The sequence below is a fragment of the Pipra filicauda genome, unplaced genomic scaffold (assembly GCF_003945595.2).
Source record: "Pipra filicauda isolate LSUMZ 115617 unplaced genomic scaffold, ASM394559v2 scaffold115_size4368891_pilon, whole genome shotgun sequence".
In the NCBI taxonomy this organism is placed as follows: Eukaryota; Metazoa; Chordata; class Aves; order Passeriformes; family Pipridae; genus Pipra; species Pipra filicauda.
Genome location: NW_024103607.1, coordinates 1,243,747 through 1,270,132, shown reverse-complemented (window position 1 = coordinate 1,270,132; position 26,386 = coordinate 1,243,747). Strand labels below are relative to the sequence as shown.

The following is a 26,386-nucleotide window of genomic DNA, read 5'->3' as shown; positions in this document are numbered from 1 at the left end:
CCCACTCTGCACCTTCCTGCACCAGCGTACTCCTGCCTTTCCACTCTGTTGGGGTCCAGAGGCTACCAAGTAGTGGTAGATGGTGGCATTTGCCAAAAGGATATGGCTGCAGGACTCTCTGGTTTACTGTCTCTGGCGTGGAGAGAAGGCCCTGTCTCTTGACCCTGAATTACCTGTTAAACACCTGATCATCTTTTTACACACTCTGGCACCCTGAAGGACTAGATGTTGCAAGGACAGTGGCATGGGCAGGAGGAGACAGCACTGTGGAGACTTTGTCAAAAGACAGGAAAAAGATTAGAAAACACTGTCCAACTTGCAGAAGTGGTCAGAGATTGATGGATTGCTCTGCCTCACTCTGGGTAGACTCTGGGGAAATGGTCACGAGCTGGAGTGTGCAAGGTACTGCATCCTGTAGGCCCCCTCATCCCTGGGCGTCCCATCACTACCTGTTTCTGTGTGGTGTTTGGTCCAACAACTTGCCCCTAGATAAGGAAGGCAACTGGAAGCAGATCTGCCTCCTCAAACCAACACACAGGCCTTTAGAGTGTTTTCAGTGGAATGATGGCCAACACGCTGCTCACCTCAACAGCCGCAGAAATGGTGCTTTATAGGTTCAGCCTTTGGGAACCACCTTTTAAAAGAAATTCTCTTACTGATCTCTGAAACTCAACTTGGTCCTGCCTAGGTTGGATACAAGTTATGAATGCTCTTAAGTTTTTTTGGTGATTATTTTTTTTCTAAAGGAAGAAGAAAAGCTGAAGTACTAGAGAAAATCCTACCTTATGAAAAATATGTTCTTCTCTCTTCTCTATTGCTGAATTTATATCAGGTATGCTAGAGGCATCACAAACTAGAAGGAATGTTGTCAGAAAGTCTTGGTGTTCTCTTAAAACAAACTACTGACGCAATTGCTCCTTTTGGTTTAGCATATCTCCAAAGCAAACAAGAAAGCATTTTGCAAAGCTGCCAAGAGAAAACATGCTAAAACAACAGTGTGAGAAGTAGCTCATAGTACGGAAAACCTTTTCATATGGATATTGTCATGCACAGGGATCACCTGCTCCTGTTTCTGCCACCTCCCAGTGACGATTCTGCAATGGCTTACATGGAAAAAGGCGTAGGAAAGTGCTTGTGTATTTTTAGCTATCTTTTTAAAACGCAGTTCAGCAGCTGGAGAAAGGTAGGAGAAACCAACACCACGTAGGCAATCACACATGGTGGACATCAGAAGGTGCCACGTAGACCTCAGTTTCTGAACTTCTGAGGTAAAACATGAGGTTAAATACCAGGAACAGATTCTGAGCTCACTTCTTCTGTGTCATTTCACTGAGGATTCCAGATTTGTTCCCGTGCTGCTATGGGGGCATCTCCTTCATCAAGGTCTACTGTTTACTTTTTCTGTGGTATGCAAATTTTAACCCAATCATAGTTTGTTGGTTTTCTTAAGAAATGAAAAATAAAAGAAAAAGAAAAAATAAAAGAAGAAAAAAGAAAAAAAAGCAGAAGAGGAAAAAGAAAAAGGGAAAGTAAAAGAAAAAACTATGAAAAAGGAAAAAAGATAAAAGAAAAAAGAAGAAAAAAGAAAAAAGGAGAAAGAAAAAAGAAGAAAAAAGAAAAGGAAAAAGAAGAGTGGAAAAAAAAGTTGGGGAAAGGAGGGGAGATGAGGAAAGGCAAGGAAAGGAGAAAAAGGAGAAAAGGTAATAAAGGGAAAAGGAAAAAAAAAAGGAAGGAGGAAAGAAGAAAAAGGTAAAGCAAAAGGTAAAGAAAAAGTTGTAACTTTTCTTCCTGGGGTTTTTGTGGTGCTCAGACTTGTGAAATGTATCACAGCCTGACTGTTGACCTATTACAACTGCTTGAAGACCTCAGCCAAAAATTCTGATACTGATACAGCAACATATAATCTGTTCAATCTAAAAATAAAGACTGATACTTAGAAAATAGTGTAAGATTAATTTATTTACAAATATTTCATCCAGTTATATTTTAGAAAAACGTATGTTTTGAAGAAGAATAAAAGTGTAATTCAGCAATTTTAGACACATTGATCAGAAATTTTAAACACACTGATGCTTTGCTGTTCCTTGGAGGTATTTTTAGTGTTGGCTTTTCCTTTTCTGGAAGCTTCTAATGTAACAATACCTTGCACCACAGTGCTGATACGGGGATCAGTGATTCATTAAAAGCTAATCTATGAGACATTAGGTTTACAAGTGTCACAGACACATTAGATTTGAGAACAAGGAGGGACACAGTGGTGAAAGGATTGTCAAATATACAGAGAATATCCCCATAAGTGTATAATACCATTAGTTTTGCAGGAAAGCATTAGTTCTGAAAATTAATTCTATATGTGTAATTACTGGTCACAGCTCTTTAGGAAGTGGTATTATAGCAAGTTAGACTGAAATCAGTCAAAAGACGTTTTATTTACTTTTTGCCATTTGAGGGTTAAGCAGCACTCCTTATATTCAGAAATCCCTACATCTGTAAAAAACCCACAAATATCATACATATCTAATCAGTCTAATAATTCTAATCAGTCTAATAATTCGGATATCTTCATTTTCACGTGATGTACACAGAGCCCTTCAGACTAACTCTTGGCTAATTCCTTCACTATGAATGTCAGTCAGTTACCTACAGGGTTTGATATAGTCTTTATAGAAAGAGAAAATGGCAGAAGCCGCTTTACTTTTCCTCCATGGATAGTCGGTAAAGATTCTCGCCCAAGTACTCCAGCCTCTCCCTTTGTTCCATGTCCTGGTACAAGCCTTTGGGAACCTTGCTCAGGCCATAAACCAGGCCATACAGGCAGCCAGCGATGGACCCAGTAGCCGCGCTTTCTCCTGCAGGTTTAAGCACAATTGCAACGGTCTCTTGGTGTCACCTTCACATATACAAGCAAAATACTGCAGTGCACAGGGAAGGAAATGCTACATGCTGATGGAGTGTGGTGGGGACGTGTTGGGTCAGTCCAAAAAGCTGGCAGCACCCCGTGTCCTGCCTCTGGCAGTACAGGTGAGGATGCCTAGGGAAGAGAGTGATGCCAAGGCAAGCTCATGGAGACACCACTGTGGTGTGCACTGCTGGGCTGGGAGCTCTCTTGTTTTCCAGAAGATCTACCCCAACACAGCAGCTCTCATAAGCAGCTAGCCATTGGTGGGAAAAAAGGAGGGAATAGTAGTTGCAGGGTCTCTGCTATACAACAAAGGTCCTGGACTGGAGAATGTCCTTTCCCTCCTCACAACACAGCATGTCACTGCACATGATTTAAAACATCCAGCCTTGGTGAGTAGCACTGATGCTCCATGCATGTGGTGCCCACAGGTTTGCGCCTGCCATGCTCTGTAGTGAGGGACTGTGAGCTCCCACCACTCCATTGGGGCAGGTGAGCAACCCAGAGCCCCTGCAAAGGGTCCACACCAGGCAGGGAGGGAATGGGTGTTTCGGAGCTGGGGTCCTACCCCCCAGCTATGCTGGCCCTCCTGAAAGCCCAGCGAGATGCATCTGCCAGTGAGAAAGTTATCTCACGCATGAGAAAGTTATCTCTCGTAAAGCTGTAAAAATACTGAACTGTGTGTCTCTAAGTGATGGATTTCACCTGCCTGGCATTTGTTTGGCTGCTGTGTTATTTTTCTCCCTTTCTTGGTTTTACTAGATGCAGCTGAAAGGTTGCTTTGCCAAAGGTGCTTGTGTTTTGGCAGGAGAAGATGTCAGTCCTTTAGTAAGCCATACTGGATTTACTCCTCATGAGATGTAGATGGAGCAACATTTGAAAAGTGCCATAAACAGCTTGTGTAGCAGCTGCCGCCACAAGAATGGGGTTTAGAGGATAAAACCAGAGGAGAGGATGTAACAGACAACAAGGCAGACTGGCCAACAGAGGCACCTGACAGCCAGGAGCGCTTTATCCCACTCCTGGTGAGGGAGCAGAGAGTGGGAGGCACAGGGGACCCTCACCTCCGTGGAACATGGAGCGGTTGCAGAGCTCTGTCCAGTCCCCGCCGCAGCCCAGCAGGGCGTCGTATGCAATCATGGGGGCGTCGTGGCCTCGCCTTCCACCCCGGCCTTCAGAGCTCCACCGCCTGTACGTCTGTGGGAGAGACAGCACTGTCAGGGGAGGGCATGAGAAGTGGGGGCATGGGGCACTTGGCCACACCAGGATGGTGTCTCCTTTGCTAAGTGGGAATAGCCCATGGGGCAGAGAAAGGGCATAGGCAGCTGTGCTGCAGGCACCACTGCTTGTGGCATGGGAGCAGCTGGTACAGCGGCAGCCGCAGACTTGTGATGCCTGAGGTGCAGGTATAAGCCTGCACTCCAGCTTAATGCACAGAGTTCTTGGCGGGCAGAGAAGGTGGTTCGATTTAAGCAAGCCAAGAATGCCGAAAAGCAGAGCAAGATAGATTTCAGGTTCACATCTTGGAAATTCCTTATAATTTAAAAAATTAAAGTTGGTAAGGACTTACTTTGTCAGTCCTCTTCCTGCTTCTGAGAAATATTCTCAACTTCCCTTGCTGCACGTTTGCAAATGTTTTCATTAGCTAAGTTTTCATGGGAGGTGAAAAAGTTCTGATTCAGTAATTTTTTTAGGCACTTAATTTCAGACTATGTTAATTCAAGCCCCTTTCTCTGTCTTTTTCTTGCCTAACCTTTTCTCTCCTCTTCTACAAGCATTTGTTGAATAAAAGGGAAAATAATTTGCAAATGTAAGAAACATTTCTTCTTCAGAAGAAGAAAGAATAAAAAAGATCTCCAAACCCACAGTGAGGTTCGCAAAGGAAAATTGGATTTTCTCTAGAGGAGATACCCCAGAACTCAATTTTTCCTGCCCCAAATCCCCAAATTAACTCAACACCAACAAATTTATGATTAAAAAATACCTTCCTATTAAGAAATGGGCAGCCTTTTTTCCAGAAGTTTAAGTTACTTTATGGCAAGTGGAGTTGTTGCTGCTTGGCTGGCTCTGGGCTTCTGCAACAGGTGTGAAGGGTTTGCATTTCTCTCTATTCACTTTCACCTCGGCCATTTCATACTTGGTTGTGGTTTATCTGCACAACACAGCAGAGTTGGACTAGAGCTTCACTCTGCTGCTTTCCTTTTCTTTTACAATTTAGAGAGTATTTATGCCTTTATGCTGTTCTCTGCCACTTGCAAATTTCCAGCCTTATTGATGCAGTTTGGGCGCTGGTGGAGCAGCACTGACACATGTGCAATACTACCAAAAGCAAGGGTGCTCAGAGTGGAGGTGCTATTCTGGGTGCCCAGCCAGGCGGCTCAAGTGTCGCTCCATTTAGTCCTGCAGGTTGCTGATGCTCTGCACACATCCGATGTCGTCTTGCTGAAATGACTCTACATTAGGGATAACTGTCCTCAGTACCGAACCTGGGGGAACTTAACAGCACCAAGGCAGCACTTCTCAAACTTTTTCATTCTCCTTTCAACTGCAGCACCTTTGTGCATCCCTGTGCTGTGCTGTGGCACCAGCCCAGCTTCCCTCAAGTGGGCCAGCAAGGACTTCGTACTTGGATGGGCTGTCAACATGTACTCTCTCATGCTGACGGCACTGAGCTGCTGCCAAGCCCTAGAGGTAATTCACACATCCCCTCCTTGCTGTCAACCCCTGCTGCCAGTAATTACAGCTGCCTCTGACTTTCTCACCCTTCAGGACCTGACCTGCTGCTGGCTAGCACTCCCTTTTTGTTCCTTTTTTTTCCCCTTTCTAGGTCCTCTCAGTGTTGGTTTAAGCAGCTCCACCTTAAGAGAACAGCAGTCCTCAGAGTCTAATTAACCTGGATGACTTTGGTTTGGTTCCTCCCTCATTTTGTCTCACATTGAGTTCAGGACAGGAAGCAAGCCAGGAGAGTGGGTTTTTTGCAGAAGCAACGCTTATCCCAAGTGTAGAGCAATGTCTGCCTATTCAGTGTGTATCTAACATCTTCCAAATGCACACCACTGAAAAATGATTTATTTTACACTGGCCTATCTTGTATTTATACATTCAAGAAGGGGTAATTTGTCTTTCATCCTCATTTCTCTTGTTATCTCCAAATTTAAGCTGTATACCAGCTTTTACAGAATATGGTCTTTTCTGCTAAGCATTTTGAGGTGTGATTTCTTTTAGGGAGGGAAATCGCCTTTGCAACATGCTCAGATCAATCCAAGCTACATTCGAGGGCTTCACTTTTGCGTACATCTGACACTGTGTCTGCAGAAAGGTGCATCTGGCCAAGCAGGAACATGCATATGGTGACCTGTTGGCAAGAGCAGTGCCAGATATTGGTGCTTTATTAATTAAATGTGTAAAGGCAAGAGGCTATACTCCCAGACTCAAGGGGACAGTTTGTCTGGAGGGAATGCAAAGGAGAACCCTCCTGGGAAGAGGCCAGGCAGAAGGGTTACCTTCTCCTCATTTATTCCTTCCATAGCTATTAACACGCAAACGAAGTGTCTCGACTTCTGCCAGGCTATGATCTCCAGCTGGCAGTGGAGTCTGGAGTCTGAGGGTCAAGCAACATTTGTCCTTTCTTGTTTGTTCATCAAAATAAATAGCTCAATAGGCCAAGATAGTTGGCCTAGGGAAATGAAGGTAAATTTTGCTTCTGCATTAGGAGTTCATGCAGTTCCTTCTTGAAATGTCAATGGGGAAATAACGCTTGGTTTAATCTCTCCTAAAGCTCTCCTAAGACTGCAGTAGTACTGGAAAGAATAAAAAACTAGTAGCAAATTCATGGCACTGAATTAGTAAAATAAACCTGGAAGAGATTCTATTCTTTATGTTTAGAGTGAGCAATTTCTTATTACCCACAATCTGACTTCCAGTGGCACATTTCACTGCATAGATAATCATCTAAAAATACAAAAAGTGACTTAGAATAGAACTATGCTTTAATAGTCTGGAAAAAAAGGATTGATTTATGGGAAAAGGTGACAAGAACCATATACTTATTGCTTAGCTGCTAAGTGGAGAGCTTTGGGAGGTGCCAGCACGTATCAGATAGCTGTAAACACCAGGGAAGAAGACACATTATTTCTCTCGAGTTAAGAAGGTATAACCAGAAGTCATGAGTCAAAGGAAAGATCATGTACACTATAAAATAGCGTCTCATGGGATAAGGGGAAACACCATCTCTCAAAATACTTAAAACTCGCTTGGGCACAGCCCGTGTTAGCAGAGAATCACTTAGGACATCTGTCTTCTACTCAAAGTGCCACAAAATCACGGAATGGTTGGGATTGGAAGGGACCTTAAAGACCATTGAGTTCCAATCCCCCTGCCATGGGCAGGGACATTCTCCACTAGATATGACCAAATCCAGCCTCTCATACCTGGAGGGATTTCTGCGGGACTTTGGCCACAGTTCCATCAGGCTTTAATGAGAGCCCTAGGCAAAACATTTGCTTTTTCCACCCTCAGATAGCCATAGTTTATGTATTGTATGTGCTCTGGGCACCAGATCATTGAGTTTGCCTCTCTGTTTTTTCTGTTTGCAGTGACCTCAGGACTGGTGGCAATTGCTTTTAAAAAATTATTTATTTATTTATTACATTAAGATGGGAGTTGTTTTTTCTTTCTTGAAATTTCAGAAAAAAAAATAAAAGCTTTTTGACTACTCTGGCACTGGAATCAGTTGAAAAATAGCAGTGTGTCTCTTTGAAAACACCTGTCTCAGTTCAGAGCCTTCCCAAGAGCTTTTGGAAGTTGCAATTACCTTTTCTCTCTCCTCTGCGTCATAGTTGTCTGGAAAGACAGGTTGATTCTTATTTTCCTCATTGATTTCTCTCTCCTCCAAATAAAACTGCCACTTGGCTTCGAAGTAAAACCAGTGCTCCTGATATTCTGAAGGCAAAAGAAATTAATGATGCAGTATTTCATCTCTACAACATTAATAAAGTATTGACTGACATGAAAACCCGGGTGTTTTACAGTAACATTCTGCATATATACTAAGTATGCATTTTAATATGGAGTGGGACATCTAATTGGAAACAGAGGATGTGAATTAAGAAAATACTTTCAGAATTTTGTGTTATTTTAATGGTATATTAAAATTACATTAAGATATATCAAGATGAGATTTTAAGAGAATTTACTGAAGAGCACTCCAAGGAAAAGATAAGAGAGAAAAAAATCAACTCTATGCCAAGGTTTTTATTCCTTTATTATGATTAAAGAATATCTAAAAATGCTTCCATGTCCTAAATACAAATTGCCACCTACCTCAGTTATCAGTTTTTAATCACATAAATTCTCCAGTATTCCTGTTCTATTTGCACAGTATTTCTTGTGTGATCTTTCAGGAAAAGGCAGATAGGAAAGGCCAAGTTTTCCATTTGCATATATTATAATGCATATCAAATGCAGTAAACTAATAAATCACACACATTTGCTATCTGTGCCCATAGAAATAGGCCTTTTTTAATAATGATGCGTTTTTCTCCTTCTTTTCTTTCACTTTAGGAAGTGATCTCTAATCATGCTTAACATTCTGTGTATAAATAATCTTGTTAAATTTAGTTTATTTGCAAGCCGGTGCTCTGGTTCACCCTTTTTATAAAGGCTTAAAAAGGCTCCTAAGTCAGTCACACTGAACTGTTAAGCACATAACATGTACCTGCCTGCAAAATTGAGGCTTCTAGGAAACCCTGCCTGGCAAGGTGATGGGAGTAAGGAGTTAGAAAACATGAGATGTACCAGATGGCTAAGTAAGCCAAGGCAACCTAGCAATTCAGTGTGGGACTATTGATGTAAAATAAAATCAAGCATTCCCGCTTTTTCCCTCTCTCCTGCTTGGCCACTCAGTGGTGTGCTGCATGTGGCTTAGGAGTACACACACAACCAAACCATTCCTCTGAAGGATGTAATCTGATTTTGCTTCTTTTCCTAAAATGCCATACAGGTGACCCTCTTTGGCAATTATAACATTTAAAGTAGGGGGTTTTTGTAAAAAAAAGTCCAAGCACCTTTGTAGACCTGATACTTTCACAAAGTTGCCAGTGCCCCAGCCCCAGACAGTAATGAGCCTTCAGCCACGTGCTTCATACTCCTGGGAATGCCCAGCTGCCCTTTTTCTGAGTCCATGACTCAGTTTGGCCTGATCACAAGGAAGCCATTCACCAGACCTAAGAAAGGGGGAGTGTTTAGAAAAACGGAGCAAAAGTGCACTCAGAGCCATCAGGCCAAGGAGAGCATCTAGATCATCTAGATGCATCTACGGCATCTAGATAAAAACAAAGCAAATGTTGTTAGCTGAAGTAAACTATCAACACCCACTCCAGTAGCTGGTTACAGTTGGTTTTAGAAACCTGGCAGGTTTCTTTCCCTTTTTCTTCCCTCCCCCCATTTCCCCCATAAGCATAAATACCTCAAAAGTGAATGTTTTCTATGTTTAACAAGCAAGGAGGTGTGATTATCCCACAGGCTCAGAAACAGAGGTATTGAGCAGTTGCAGGAGATTTTGGTTGTGTGGACCTGTAGCACGCTCAGAAATCCCATGCCATTAACCCTAGCAAGGTTCTGCACCATTCCTTGAGCCCAGACAACGTGACGGTCACCCTCAGGTCCGTGGAACTATCTGGCAAGTAATCGCAACTGGATATCAGAGAGGGGTGTTGAGTCGAATGCTCTGTGACATGGATAACAAACACAGTGTTTGTTATCCTTGGGGGTAATATAGCTAAAATAGCGTTTTCTAAAACTGGAGGACTGTGTTTGGCAGGATTTCTTTGCAGCACATCTCACCAGCCAAGGAGCTTAACTTTAATGCAGGACACTTTTCCCAATACCAAAATAGGACGAAGCTCAACAATACAGGCACTAGCCTCAAGAGTCCAACACACATACCTCCACGCCAAGGGGTCCTGCTCGGGTGGAGTGACAGGGGCCTGCTGCAAAGCCACTCAGAGAGATACTCACTCACATTAATCCTGCACCTGCTCCTCATAGGTCTCTGCTAAAAAAATCCTGGTGTGCAATGAGGCACAGATGAAAATGCAGGGTGTTTCAGGAAGGCTTCCTGGTGCTCCTTTCAGACTTTAAAGCAACAGCTTTCCTTCATGAGTAAATTTTACTTTCTGAGTGATATTGAGTAAAGATTTCCACTGAATTCAATCTTTCTCAACGGCTGTCCCTTAATATCTTTCTTCAATGTTTTAATGTAATGATACTTGTCTGTCCATGGCAGGTCTCACCATTACAAACACATCACTCTAGGGCAAGAGTGTACTAAAATACCTTTGCCTCAGAGACCACATACAATAGTAGCAAAAATAAAGTAGTAATATCAAATTCAGTAGTTATGTGACATTCAGTTGTTTTAAAACAAGGATACAACAGGCTGTATCTTAAATATTTGTCAGAAAAGAAAAAAGTCAAATCTGAATTTGTGGTCAAAAGTTAACTCTTGGTCAGAAGGCAGGTAAAATTTTCTGTAGGTGAAATTTTCCTGGCAGGATGAGAAGAGTCTGGTTTTTCTTATGGAAAATATTGGACTGTACTAATTGATGGAAGGGATCTGAATAATTCATATGTCAGTAGTCAGTTTGCCTAATTACCTGCTGAATATAATTGCCTTCCTCCCCCCTGCCCAGCAATTTCAGAAGACTTCCTGAAAATAAAACTGTGCAGAAGGGCATCGCCATTGCTATTTCTCTTTGTATTTTTGCCACCAATATACCAAGCAGAAGAAGGTGGCACCACCTGTGAAGAGCTTACTTCTCTGAGCAGAGAAAGCAGGAGGACAACCTGGGGAAAGAGGAGAAGGGGAAAGCAGCAAGATGGAAAGACTAGGGAGTGATGTTTCTTCAGTGCCTTCCTAGCTAAACACAGTTTTGAGAGAATAATTTTTTTTGGTTCCGACTCCTTACCTGCCATGTGACGAATGGTCTTCTTGCAGTATTCTTCAGCCATCGGCACAACCTTCATCATCTCTCTTCCCCACTGCACAAGCGGTTTCCCTTGTATTGCGTATGACACAAAGAGAGCTGTGCATAGGGACCCTAGAAAACCTGGAATTTACAAATAACGAGGATTACTAATGTGCGGTCTGTACTGGTCGCATCCTTACCTTGTTCCTCATAAAATCATCAGTGGAACGCTGGCTGTTGGGTAGACTGATGAATGTACATAACAGATCTCCACCTGTTTGCAGGCTGACCCGTGGCATGTTGAGATTATTGGCTAATGTGTCGTGTCTGCTGGTTTGTGACTTATTTTATATAGAAGGGAGCTTGTGTTCTCTGTGGTGTAACGTGACAGAAATTGAGGTAGGGGTCAAAAATAAACATTGCCCACCAACATGATGCTGAAAATCTAATTGAAGTCACATGAAATAATTGCCTTGCACAAAGTGATACAATTACAAACTATATCATCTTGCTTACAGGAACATCCAGCCTAAGAGCAGTGGTTATTAGATCTAACACTATTTCTGGCTCATTTTACTCTAAGGGGACAAGCCCATGTCCCCTTAGAGAAGACAAGCAAATGTCCAAAAAGACATGCTGTCTGCCTCCTTAGTTAGGTCTTCTACTTTGATTACAAATATTGTAATATTGTAAATATTACAACAATTGTAACTGTTGATGGGCATGCAACACTTCCATGACATCAGAAACAGAGGGGCTCATTTCTCATGTTTGCTTGTACTCTTGGCATTCCTCAAAGGCAACAAAACCAACTCAGTGCAGTGTACCAAAGAAGTTTAAGAAAACAGCTCAGTCACTTAAATAAATCCCAGGTGAGCAAAGTATTGATGTGTGTGCTTCTCCAGGTATGGGTCCAAAAGCATTCACTCATGCACAGAGGTAAGCATGAACTTTGTGTGTTTCGCTGAAGGTAAAACCACATTCTTTTAGGAGGTTACAAGTCCAGATGAGATGATTACCAATTCTCTCTGCCATGAGACCTGCAATACTAGGTCAGGCCCAAGACACATCTAACTAGAATCCAATAGATACTTTCATAAAGAATAAAAGCCTAGGTAGGGCCAGCTCAAAAGGTCTCAGAAAGATATCATCTAGCTCAGATGCCACAAAGATCCTTGAGTGCCACATTCACCATGAGGGTGGCCACAGAGGGTTTAGAGGGTCAATCAAGGGACTAACAGGGGGCAGTGGGACAAGTCAGTGCAGAGGGTAGTAGAGGCTGGGATGTGCCCTGAGGATTTTCAGGGGGTTGGCAGTCTCCTCCTGCCCACTCCCCAGGCTGCCTGTCCCCCTGCTGCTGCTGCCCTGCTCCCTCTGCTCATGGCAGTCCTGCTGTCCCTCACTGGGGAAGAAAGCAAGCCCTGGCCAAGGTTTTGGGCTCTGCAAGTAATGGCAGTACAGAGTGAGCCTAATTGGTTTGGCTTCTCCATTCCTCAGAGCTCTCAGGCTAGCTTAGGGACAATTTTAATTATACAGCTTGATTGCTTTTGACAGTGGCAGCCCTTCTCTTCCGCTTGGCCTGATCCCCTTTGAACCCAGGCATATCTGTGGACTTTGCAGTTGCCTGTAGCAGTGACGTCTGAGGCTTGACTATGCACAGTATGGGGAAGTATTCCCTTTGTTTGCTCTTTTCAGTCCTGACTGACACATCAGTTGGGTTTTCTCAGTCTTCGAGTTATGATGATCACAACTGACATTTCATTGGCACCTTTCAGGGCGGTAGTGAGGTATATGGTGGCCCTTCCACTGCTCTCCTCCCTGCCTCCCCACTTTTCCCAGCTGAAGAGTCCTTCTGGATATACTTTCTCATTGTATGGAAGGTGCCTGATCACTGGAATGCTCTGTGCTGCCTTTTTTTTGGGTCTTATAAGCCCTTTCTGAGGTGAGAAACCCAGACTGCAAGCAGTCTTACCACTGCTAATACACCATGGACTTTACACACCAGCTAAATGATATTTCCTGATTTGTTTTGAATTCTTTTCCTCTAATTTTATGTCATCCTGATGGCTTTTCTGACTGCTTCATAGCACTGAGTGTGTTGAACATGTCACTGTTTATTATGGTTTTATTTATTGCTCTCTTAAGCAGACAAAATGAATACATGCTTACATAGCATAAAATTATCAAAATAACAGACCTGAATATTCAAAACAACATTAAATCTACTTATTTATGTTTTGTTGAGAAAATGTTTCAAATTGTATCCTAAAATATGCAGAGTTAGATTTTTTTGGCTTACTACGTTTACCTACAGCAATTGGATATGACAAAACCTGCCAAGAGAAAAATGTTATTATCCCCTGAACCATAAACTTGCATGATAATAGTGAGCCATCTAGATATACATGAATCTAAAATTTGATCAGGGCAAGTAACATGAGTATGTTTTGGACAAGGCAGGTTGTGTTTAGTTATTGGAATTTTAGGAGAGAAAACAACTGTGCCCGAGAATGCCGTCTGCATAATATACAAGGAAATATATAAGCCTAATATGTACATGTCTTACATTCTCCATGCAAAATTCAAACTGAGGCATTGCAGTTTACAAAGCAGAAGCAGTTTAACCAGGTGAATTCACAGGAGCCACGTTAGTCCCTGCAGAATTGAAAGGCTGCCTCAGGGATGTCAATGTGCTGATAGGTCAGTAGATTTACCTGTGGGATGGTTATGAGTCATTCGCCCACATTCAATGCTCACTTCAATAAGTGATTCCAGTCTTTCTGGCTTCCAGTATCGCATTCCTAAACACATGGCTTTTGTGGATGCTCCAAATCCAGAACCTAAAGTAAAAAAATATTGCCAAGCATTTAAAGGAGGCGGATGTTACATGGATATGTTGATAAAATGTGAAACAAGCACACTTTATTAATTCAACTCATATGTGTGAAAGGAACTCCTTAGGGAATGGGAAATTACCATGCAAAACAAGTTACAAGTTCTGAAAGTTTCTTGCGAGGAATTTTGCTCCTACACAGTCATTCAGGTTTTCCAATATTTTCAAGTGCTACAAAGAGAATAGTGTGTTCAGAAAGCATTGTGCTTCCTTGCTCACAGCACTTGTTTGATTCAAACTCTCATCTCATCTCTACTCATTCTTGGCTGACACTGCTGTTTTGCTTGCTCCAGATGCCAGCACTAGAAACAGAAGTTTGAGAAACAGATACATTTTTCCTACACCCTTATTTTTGTAGCTGTAAGCACATGATTAAAACACTTTATAGGTGCATCACAGTTCATCTTATAATTTTAATGCATATTTCATCCTAGAGAGCCTCACCAGTTTCTGCTACATACAAAAATGTGTCCAAAAAGAAACTAAAGACTACAGAGCCAAATCCTACAAAGTTATACAGTGTCAGAACTGAAGCTTCCTATGTGACCTGAAATTAGTGCTTGTGTGCACACTCGTTATGCTACAGCCTGCACTTACTGAGCTTGGTCTTGGGAATGTCTGCCTTGTGCAGCACAGAATTTATTTATTGAATAACTAATTCAGAATTCCTTTTAATTCTCAGCACTGAGTGCATGATCCCAGGTATTCACCTTTTAAATGCTTAATTGAATGGAGAGTTAAATTTACTAATGAGTTTCTCTACAGTACTTATCACAATAATATCAGGATCCCACAGAAGTTTTAATGAGCTTATCTTCACAAGGCACCAGTGAGGTGATTATCTCCTCTTTGCAGCTGGTGAGCCAATGCCCAAAAAAGCATTAACTCATTGCAGGCACACATTCTGAGATGCTTAGGCTTCAATTTTTCAAAGTACTTGGCATTTTTCAGCACTGTCTTTGCTCAATCACACTTCCCAGTGACCTTGGGAATAGCTGAGAGCAACCAGCGTTCCTCTACTTGGTCCCTGAAAGATAAGGGACATATTTATGCCACCTAAATTTAGCCTATGTGGAACTTGCATTAGGAGCACAGTCTCCCTGTCCTTCCCAGATAGGCAGCACGGAGAATGGCTGTATGTCCACTGTTGTGTACAATGCCATAGTAGGAGCAACTCATAGGCCAGAGTGAATTGAAGCAGCAGATGCCAAGGAGCCAGGGTCAGGGCTTTCAGTCTCTTATCTGGAGAAGAGCCCTCAGCTGCTCCCCTGCTGTGGGTACAGAGCACCATGGGCTCTCTTGGAACACTGCTTGCCGTTTAGTCTTATCCCAAGTGTCTTCAGCTCCAGTGCCCTAAGATCATGAGTGTGATCCAAATGCGGTCGTGGAGGGGCAGGAAGATCTACTTCAAGTCAAACTGAAGCCTGAGCCAAACTAACATAAGCCACCAATCGGCATTTCCAGCTACAATATCTGAATTTCCCTCTTAAGAAAAGAGCTCTTCTCCCCTCAGAGCAGCTATCTCGAGTGAGCACCCTAGCTAGGTGATCTAGTTAGGTTAGCTGAAGAAAGCTCTTCCCTTCTTCCTCAGAGTCTAATATGCAAATTCTGTGTGCAGTAACTCTTCAAAAAAAGGCCAAACACCTGATAAATGTGACATGAAAGGCTTTTCAGAATACCATTTTATTCTCTGCAGGCTCAGAGCCTGATTCCTTACCCCTGCTACCCTTTCTGACAGTGAAAGGGACCCTCTCCAGAACATCTTTGGCCACTGCTCCTGGTGAAAAGGCTGGATACTTGTCCTGCAAATGGTGTGCTTGTTGCTCCTGATCCTCATAGATGCTGCAGCTGGCTATTAAGGAGTCAGGAGCAGATAAAACTGTCTGCCTATCCCACAGATGACACAGAACTGAAGGAAGAGTCCAGAAAGAAATCCAGTCTTCCAGGGCACCAATCGTCTTAACTGTGAGAAAATATTTTCTCCTTATTGTAAGGCCAAACTCTTCATTAAATCATCGGCTGCCACAGAGCAGCAGATGAGAGTCCTCTTCCCTATGCAAACCTGAATCCTACAAATGACACAATCCAGGATGTTTATCCAAGAAAGGGGGTTCTTGTGCTACACAAAGCTGCTAATGAAATAACATCTCTCAGTGTATCCAAAGTGGAGGATGTACTACATCCTGGCCTGAAGTAGCTTGTCTTTGTAACTTCATTGTGTTTCTCCGGTCTTGGAAGTTACATTAAAACCTTCTGCAGAATTAGACAAGCAAACTCAGTAACAAAAAATTCGGTCACATGGAGTAACAGTAAAGCCAGAGAGGGCTTCAGGTGCTTGGCAGCTGTTATCTCCCATACCTCAGTATCTACCATTTGAATCAATGACGTAAGGGACACCGAGACTAGTCCAAGCAACAGGAGAGACACATGTAAGAACATAAGGACTGTCCTCCATGATCAGACCAATGGTCAACCCAACTTATCATGTCTGACAGTGGCCAATGAAGAGGATACTTAAGAAAGAGTAAAAGAAAAGTACTATGACCCCTTCTACTAAGCTGCTGACAATTTGCCTCCCTGATCCAGGAGGCAGCTGGCTATTTGTCTTTCTGCTTAATAACCCTTGAAGGATTTCCCTTGGTTGAACTTACCCAGCTCTTTTTTGAACTCATGTGAACTGTAGCATCTCTGCAAACTGGCATTGGAAAATAGTTATGCAGCCTAATTAGGTGTTGTGTGAAGAAGTCCTTTCTTTTGCTTGCTTTGAGCTCATGGCCTCCTACTTTCACTTGAAGTCCCTAGATGCTGTCTTGGAGGAGACAGTGACTTTTTGCTTTTCCTATTCATGTTTCCAGTTATTTATGACTTTACAGCTCTCTATTGTAATGTCTCAGACATCACAGCCCTTGGAAGCAGGTTTTTTACCAATCCAACCACCTTTCCTCATATCCTTTCTAATTGTCTTCCATCCTTGTGGCAGGAGGGAGGGATCAGATCATATACAATAATCAAGAAACAGTGGATTTGGATTTATACAGTGGTGCAAACATATTTTGTGTTTTGTTGTCTGTTCCTTTCATGGTCATTTCTAATTGTCTAATTGTTTTCTGGCTCTTATACAGCACTGAAATGATGTTCTTGTAGAACTATTATAGCTCCATGATCCCTTCCCTGAGTGGTATCTGGATAAAAACTGCATCTATATATATTAAATTAGGATTTCCCATTCCCCCATGTATGACTTCTCACTTATCTGTGTTGTACTTGGTTCTGCTGCTGTGCCACACAGTTGTGCATCACTGTGAGCATCTTTTACAACTCTGCATCATGTTGTCTTTGACTTTGTTGACCTGCTATTTCCAGACAGTTTGTGGACATGTTGAACAATAGAGGCCACAAAAGCTGTGTTGACACCTCTTATTAATTAATTTTCATATTATTCTCTTTTAGTATGTAATACCTCACTGCACTTTTCTTCACTCTACATCTGTAGAATAACAAAGATTAGGGTAATGGCTGCTAAGCCCTGAAGACAAAAGCGTGTCTTTTGTGACTACAGACCATTCTGCATGAGAACTTAGAAACTTGTACCTTTATGTCCTGTGCATCTGCAGCTTTTTCTCTTCATTTTCTCCCCCTCAACTTTCTGCATTTAACTCACACTTTTCCCTCATGCTCCTCTGCCAGTGCCAACAGCAAAAGGGCACTGTTCTGAAGTGCTTCTCGGAAGCCCAGCAACTACAAACAAAGGCCTGCTTGGATGCTGCAGCCTCAGCCTGAAATTCACGATACAGGTAGAGCCAAGCTATTTGACTGGCCATTTGTTGTAAATTGTAAACAAACTCTTAAAATGGAAGGTGTTAGGCAGGTCTTCTGGTGGTCACAGGAATCTCACCAGCAATAACTCAGGTACCTCTGCAACCAGTGTGACAATGAGCATGACATGAGGTGGCAAAGAGACACACAGGGCAGTTTGACTTATGAACTCAGTTTGCTGACTACATCCATAAGAATTTGAGCAGAGAAGCATCTTATAAGCAATGCAAAATTACCCAAGCTAAGATTTCACTGGTCCATGAAGGCTGGCACATAAATTATTGCTAGAAGCAAGATAAGATAGAACGACCACAGCAAATCAGCCTTTTGGTTCCAGCTTATCCAAAATATAATCTGACTGTTAGGCATTCAATGCTAGACATTCAACGCCTGTGGCGTGTTTTCGCCTCAAGAAGAATTTTGTGAAAATTTGATTATAAGTTAATTAAGTCCACAGCAGCGTCAGGTCCCATAGTAGACCTAACATCTCCCGCTCAGTCACTGGTTCTTTTGCTCTCAGGGTGAAAAAAAAGACTTCTTGAGATGTTCAGGATGCTTATTTGTCAGACCAGATGGAGAAGGTTGTCTTCAGCTCTCAGATCTCAAAGCAAGAATTAATTTTAGATCTTTCTAGCCCAGAGTACCCCCAAAAGCAGATAATTCATCATGGACAGCTGAGGAGGAGGAAGGCTAAAAGAAGAGATGTAGCTCCAGTACAGCAATGGGCCAGGGAACAGCCATGTTCAACTGCTTATTGAGCAATGCTGAGAGCTGCTTGGGGCCAATGGCCACTCCCACAATTATTTTGACCAAATTTTATCCACTGGCAATCAGAAAACATGTGACAACTCCCAAAGGGGCACTTTCTCAAATCTGACCAGCTGATAGCAGGGTGGGCAGAATACCCATTTTGCTTCCAGCAGCTGTTGTGAGGAGCGGGGGATGAGTGAGAAATGCTTTTTGTGTCAAAGAAAACTGACTGCAGAGACCCAGAAATAGCCATGGCACTGTGCCACCAGATCTTTGCCTCGGTGTTGCATCAATGTGCGGTTCTGTTGAGCAAGGCCAATACGTACCGCAGTGGCAGAATGTCACACCGACACAGCACAACATCCCTGTGAGCTGCCATCGTTTCATGGCTGCCTGGGTCTATCTCCTCTGGTGATGTGGTGTCTCTACAGGCTTTCAAGATTAATTGCACTGGATGGGTATGTGTTGTGCATACAGCTGCACACTTGTTATTTAACTTGAAGTGGAAATTCTATTCATTGTAAAAGTAAATTATCATAAAGAGAGAGAAAGAGAGGGTCAGGGGTAGGTAGACCAAGCTAGGAATATTAGGGATTATTGGCAAAACAGTGATAGTTTTCAGCAGGGCACCCAACTGGAGAAAAGTTTCTGTTTTCCTTCCAGTAAACACATTGGTGCTTAGAGCAATTTACAGGCTTGGCATTTAATTTCGTATCTGGTATCACTGAAAAGATCCAACTCTACAAATGTTTAAACGAAAAATGGCAGAAAATATTTCTTAAAATAACCATTAAACTCAAGGACAATGATCTGGACCCTGAGGCACAGAGCCAAGGACAAAGTCTCTTTAAATAGATGTTAAAGAGGGAGGGGTTCGTTTAAGAGAGGACACAGTGCCCTACAGAAGGAATTCTTGGCAGATCTCTTGCCATCCTCAGGCAAACATGGAAAGGTTTCAGGGGTAGTGGCCTTTGATGTCAGGGGGGAAAAGGAAACAATTTCCATATAGCCACAAACACTGAGAGCATGCATTATTCCAGCCAGGACCTATAAAAGGAAAGCAGTACCGTACCCTTTTCATTGAACGGTGTGTGCCAGGCGAGAAGGTGGTTGTCTGGTTTTAATTCCCTACAGCCTTCGATGGTGGCGGGGTCTGGCCGCCTGCCCGAGAGCTTGTCGATAGCATCCACGTACCGTTTTACCAGCTCCCGGTACAGGTCTTCTAAACACCAGTAATCTGCTCAGGGGAGGGAAGAGAAGGTTGTTGTGTCATGGCAGAAGAGCAAAAGAGCTTGGAAAACACGCAAGTAAGCTCATTATGCATTAAAGAAATATTTCTGTTTTCACTTCCAATACACCAAGTCATATTCCTGGTGCCACTGTCAACACATTCTTACACACCATGAAAGTGGGCTGGAGGGAGAATGGTCTTAACTCTCAATTCTCATCTTTTCCTCAGTACCTTTCCACTTTTAATTCCTTCAACTAGAAAGAAGGCATTCTATTAATCAACAGCAGCTGCTCAAGGCCTATATTTAAGCTCTGTGGTGTGAAGTAATTACAGAGGTGTCCATCTGTCAGGTGAGAGCATGGCTGCCAGGGGGACTGGGAGAAGACAGCTGTGCCTGGCTTGGCCCCTGCCTTTGCAGGTGTCAATCGAATCTAAAAATGAAAGCCTATTTTCTTTTAATTACCACACTACAGAATTACTTTAAGAGCTACGTATAACTAAACACAAGGGCAAATTAGTGACCTTCTTTTTTTAATCTATATTTTACATGTATTTTGTCTAAAATTTGTAGGTCTTTCATGCAGGGATGCCAAGATCTTATGTCAGTATAGTATCAAGAACAGTGAGCTTTTATAAAAAATATTATAAAGATCAGTAAGAGTAGTAAATCCCTAAAGTCTATAGCATTTCCAGCAGATAAATTTCTCTCTGTAATAAGTTAACTAACAATATCTGTTTATAGATTATTTTTACCAAGTCCTACAATTTTGCCTAGGGATGAACATATACTGTAAAACATATACTGTTTCTTCATACAGCTGCTTCTCTTGGCTGGTGTTGTGTATTGTTGGGCTTGAAGAGTCCTGCCTTTGGCTCTTGTTGAAGAAAACCTTCCACTGCCATCTATCATAGCTGTGTAGTCAGTGGGAACACAGGAGGCCAAAGGGATTTATCCACTTGTGTATTTTCTATGTACTTAGAGAAACTCTATTTAATACTTAGTTTGATGCACAGGTTGAATAATACAGCAGGGGAAGTTCTTCTAAAAATATCTTCATTTTATCGGAGATGGTGAATTCTTGAAATCCACAGAAGCAGTTTAATTTAAGAGAAAGTTTGGAGTCCCAGAAGCCAGAGACACTCTGAAGTACCAGTTATGCAGGCAGGCAAATAAAGAAGATGAAGGGAAAAACAAAGATTCCCCTCCTTTCACATAAAGTAATACCCTACCCATTACACTGGCTATCCCACATACAATCCTAAAGAAACAAGACACTTTCAAGCTGCCAGCTCTTTCCATATTTAGGAGTCATGTGTCGCAGTTTATCCAGATGGGAGCTAGGAGCAGGATTTACTGCCTTGGCGTTTCCTACAGAAACCTTGTCCCCAGAGCCATAGTCCCTGTAGTCCAGCACCTCTGGGCTGCTCAAGCCCACCATGGTTCCCACACATGGAGCCAGGCTGCTGTCTCAGCTGTCAATCAGACAGGTCCTTTCTTTAGAAATGAACCCTTATATTTTATAAACCCATGTCTAAGAGAGGAAAAGATTTTCCTTGCTGCAGGGATAGTTCCCCTGGATTTGATGATGCTGTTCTTGTTCCTCCCTTATGGGACAGACTCCTGCTGGAAGTGGATGTTCTGTTTATCCTTCACTGTCAGATCAGCCTTTCAGTCTGTGCACATGGTGGATTCGGGGATCACCAACTCAGTCTGCAGCAGTGTCCACAGTCCCAGCTGCTTCTGGCCATGACACTTCTGGAATGTCTTCCTTGCAGCCAGCAAGGCGATGGCCAAAATCCCCTCTCCAGGTGAGAACTGCCTTTGCCTTAACACAAGCATTCACCTCATGATTGGCTGCTGCCACAGGCTGAGAGCTCTCCTGAGGGCAGTGCCACAGTGATGGGATAACATGGTGAGCCTAAGCCCTGGGCACCTTCATCCCAGTCTGCAAGCACCCTGCAATTGCCGGCAGCTATGCATCCAGGGGATGTGGTGGCCAGCAGGCAGCTAGCCAGGCAAACAGGATGTGCATGGAGCAGGGCAGTGAGGGACAGGGATATTTTTATTGCCTTTTTTTTTAAATTGGTAATGTTCCAGACACCCAGTATATTCTTTAAAATCTCAGTCTCCACAGCAGTGAGGGCTGACTCCCCCCTGCATGAGGAATGCAGGTTTCCAGGGCTGGTGGCAGCTGCAGCCTCACAGACCCACATTCACCTTCTTTAGCTTCGCTCTGTTGACGTGGTTGATTTGGCACACAGGCTGGGCCATGAGCAAGTCCTGGAGCCGTTTTGCATCCCCCCTGCCAGGAGGAGACACTGCTGCAGGCAGGAGTGGTTCTTGTTTCCCTTGTGGGAAGCAGAGAGAAAGACTCATTTTCTCCTGTTCACCAGTGTTACTGTGAAATGAAGATTTCTTACTAGAATTCCCTACTCCATCTTGCTGTTTTTTCTCCAGACCATGAAAGCACCTTTTTAAAATGCTTGATCAGGCCAAAGAAATGAGAGTGTAGGATAAACACAGTCAACAGAAATTATAGCTAAAACTTTTATTTTAGAGCCACAGTCCTCCTGCTATATTTAATTAAAAGTTATTTATTATTTTATTGTTAGTCTAACTGGCTTGGTTACCCAGAAGTTATGGTTTTAGAGAGTTCAATAAGCAAGAAACATATGATACGTATTTAATCATACCCTATATTCAGAAATATTCTAGTCATCTTTTTTCTTGATAGGCTGACATCTTGCTCTTATCTTTAGTGTATTAGCTGTCCCTTAAACCATTGGTTAACTGATAGCCAAGTATGAAGGGCCCAACACACTCTTCAGCTGATCTCTATGTACTAAATTTAGAGCACATTGGAAGCAGGCAGATAAAGCAGTGAAACAGGAGCACCAGGGAAACTTCATTGATGTGAAGAATACTTAACTGCATTGTGAGCTTCTGTTACTAGGAGTTATGCAGTCTTATGAGTTTTCAGAAAAAATTATAAATATTTTTACAGAGATTAAAAAAATTGATTAATTCTGAAGAGGCAAAATGCTGCTGAGACGTCACCGTTTTCTGGTGTACTTTCTATAGTCTTGACAGTCTCGGAAAGCTCTAGTTTGACAGGTAATGAGTCAATATAAATACTATCATATCTTAAAAAGGCTATACCTTAAGAAAAAAACCAAATGTTCTCTCTCAAACTGTTGGGATTTTAGAAGGCATAGCTTAATAACTTCCACAATTCTGACAGACTTTATTATAAGCATAGTATGTTAGAATACTTTTTGGACTAAAGACATGGAATTCTCCTTATAAAACAAATAGTACTTTTTCTGGCCTTGCTGGTGCAACCTTTTGTCTGAGGTGTAGCAGAAAGGAGACAGTGCTAGTGCTTTTAGCCTGAAAGCAGTATTAAGGCAACTCTATCCAGTCTGGAGTTCTGAACACAAATATGTTAAAAATGCACTTAGAAGAGTTCTTATCGGTTACAGACGAATCTCTATTATTATATTATTCCCTGATGTATTCCAGCATACAGATAATACACTTAGCAATTATTTTTGTTATGCTGCACATGTGGTATTTAGTCTTTAAGCTTTAACTAACTGTATATATCTAGGGAAAATAAAGGGAGAGCACCTCCACTACAGAAATCAAGACTTACCAGTTTGCGTGATGGTCATAGGATTGTGCTCATGGAGGAGCCAAACTAACGCACATTAGCATTCACATAAGCAGCATTTCTGACACGCTTTCTCATGACTTCCCCAGCAATCAGGCTTATTTTAAGAAATGCAGCACCTTGACAGTTCTGTTCCTCTCCAGACTGCATTCACTAGTCCCATCGTACCTACCTGTGATGACAGCCTCAGCTGTAGCCATGTGCATGAGCGTGTTGTCACTTACTGGCCACTTGTCGGAAGAGAGCACCAGGTTCTCAAGCCCTCCAATTTCCTTCAGCTCCTGCTGGATTTTTGCACCTAAGGCATTGTTTTCTCGGGAGAAATTGCGATAACCGAGAGCATCCCCTACCCCAGCCAGCACGAGTGCAGCTTTAAACTTATCCATCCCTGAGACGCTTCCTACTTTCCTTTTGCCCAAGACAGTCACTGAATCTTGATCTTCCTTTGTTCCTTTGCCTTCAACTCAGCTCCCCCGACACTTTATATCAGCCATTGTGTCACACCGACAGCGCTCTCTATAAGGCAAGGACTTCCTTTTCTGGCTCAGCAGATGCCATCTCTTGTCCGAGACCCGACAGAGAGGAAATATTTCATAACCCAGGGAGTTTGCAGGGGTTTTGTTCAATGAAACTGTAAGAGTAGACCTGCAAAAGCCTCAATTCAGCAACCCAGCATAAAGCAAGCCAGGAGATCCTTAGCCCTACCCAGCATAAGTAACTCTACACCCAGAAAAACAGATGCCTCCACAGGGGTGCTTATTTATTCAATAACCTGTAAATTAATATTTTTTCGCCCATTTCTGGTATGCTGAAGTCAACCTCTCTCTCAGGGACCAGTCAGAAGGAAAGCCTGTTATAAAAGCAGTTTTTCAGACTCTGTACACACTAGAATGAGGGATTAAGCAGTAAGAAATCTAGTCAAATGCAGATGACCTCTCCCATTTCTAATTATGCTCTATGGTGATATTTTGTTAACAGCTTTCTTGTTCTGTTCCACCTAGTACAAGAATGTTCTGCTAATTCACTGCACCCCTGGATAAACACTGACCAAAACACCAACTTCAATTTCATGCCTTACTCCCTAGCAAAGAGCGACTTTTTCCTGAAGCTGAGCTCAGGTGCAGCCCACACTTAGACTCTGGAAGGAAACTATTTTGAAAGATGTATTTAAATGGCATCCTGTGAGTGTAAGAAAGTCCTAAAGACTCACAGATTACTACTACTTTACAGATAGAAATACAAATGTAAATATAAACTTAGGTAAATAAACAGAAAGCTTTGATTGACTTGACTGTACTTTTGATAAAGGATACCTGGGGAAAGGTCTTTGCTTTTCTTTGATCTTTTTCAGAGACCAATAATGATTGCTATTTAGATGGAAAAGGCCAGCAGTGTAAAGCATGCATCCATCCTCCTAGCACCCAAAGCAATAAGCAGTTAATCATAGTCTGAGTTACTGGCACATGTAGAAATATCACTGGACTTAATGGAGTTTCAGGACACAGAGAAGCATTGCCATGCCTGTTCTACATTATAGGAAATAAAGTGCCCAAGTGGTGAAAGTAGCCTCTGTGAGTACACATTTGTTTTAAAGATTGCAACTTGGTTAACAGAAGAACTGAGTATTAGGAAAAGGACACTGAGAGTCTTTTCATTGATAGAAAGCAACATCTCTGCCCCGAAAAAGAAAAAAAAAAAGGCAATTATGCCTTAGGATGCCAGGATGCGAGGGGCATCATGCAGGTACTAGAGGATATGCAGGGCCAAGTGTCCTACAGTAGGGCCATAGCCAGCCTGCTCTAGAGCTGGCTTGCCACGAAAAGTGAGGATGCCCTGCATGGCTGTAGGAATAAGCATCATCTCCCACAGCCCGGGCATTTATGCAACGTAGAGGTAATCTTAGAGCCACCCCTGCACTGCTAGTTATCTCAGGTTCCACGTGTCTGAAAGCAAACACTCAAGATGGAAAACCAAGGCCAGGACAGCTTAGGAAAACACACCAGGCAGAAGCACTGACATTGATTTCTCTGTTACAGGTCCATCCACCCTTCTGTGGCACCCACCTGTTCTCTATTCCTGCATAGCATCACGATTTGGAGGCACATGGGAATTTGAGCTTGCAAAGCAAGGACAGGAGAAATCACCTGCTGAGGCACTGTGGTGAGGTAGTAAGGGCCTCATCAGATAGAAGGTTCCTTTCTGAAAATGGGCAAAGCTATTCTTAGTTTTCCATTTATCTTTTCCTTCTGAATGTGGCTGGCAGTTGCACTGCCCTTTTGCCTCCCGTGGACTTTACCCTGTTGCACACACACTTGGCTGCTCATAACACAGCTCAAATTAGGAATAAAATCTCTGGCTTCAGAAATAAGAGTATAATAAAAACCCAAAGAAAAATTCAGAGAAGTTCTATTTCTCAACCCTACAAAATAGAACATGCAACAAAGAAATTTTTATTTAATTTATTAATTACATGTGATCTTTTTTTCATGTACTTCTATCGCCTGTGAGCTTTCTGGGCAGAGGTAGGCTAGACACACTGATAACTACCCCTACTCCCCACAACAGAGACAATTATTTGTAAAACATCATACTTACGTGTCTTAAACAGAAACAAAAGACAGTAACTCCATTAAGATGAAGAAGTATGCACAACAGGAAAAAAACCCACCAAAACAAGCAGAGTTTACAAAAATGTTTGGTAAATCATAAAAATGCAGCTTTGTGTCCTTTCAGTAGTGTATATATGACTGTTTTTAGATGGGGAGAATCCAGAAAAAAAGGAATGGGAAGGCTGGACAGAGAAAAGGCTTGTCTGCGTTGGTGGCAATACGCTGTTTCAGCTTAACTGTATTTGAAATGCAATGTGAAAACATGGAAGCACACCTTTGGCAGATGTGGCTGCTCCTGCCTCCTCCACCTGAGGGGCTCTGCATTGATGATCTCCAGCACCCAGGTGAGGGCTCATGTGCTGTACAGGCACTGAGGTCTTCTGTGAATAAATGAACTGGCAAATGGACCAACAATGCTGTGTCCACATAAGCCCTTTTCAAGTTAAAAGAAGACAACTACACCCCAAGTGTTTCACCCATGAGTGAGTGGCTGATGCTTCTGCCATTCAGAAACACTCAGCAGAGAAATGCTCCAAGTTCACCCATC

At 42.5% G+C, this 26,386-nt stretch overlaps 1 protein-coding gene across 1 annotated transcript; it reads right to left on the bottom strand.

The window, feature by feature from the left end:
• Positions 1-2,691: 2,691 nt before the first annotated feature.
• Positions 2,692-23,616, bottom strand: ADPRHL1 (ADP-ribosylhydrolase like 1). Its single transcript, XM_027743431.2, has 7 exons — positions 23,403-23,616; positions 19,398-19,562; positions 13,581-13,706; positions 10,867-11,007; positions 7,713-7,840; positions 3,964-4,096; positions 2,692-2,849 (listed from the first exon to the last, which is right to left on the bottom strand). Exons 1-7 carry the CDS (start codon positions 23,614-23,616, stop codon positions 2,692-2,694), a joined length of 1,065 nt encoding a protein of 354 aa, XP_027599232.1.
• Between the last annotated feature and the right edge of the window lie 2,770 nt (positions 23,617-26,386).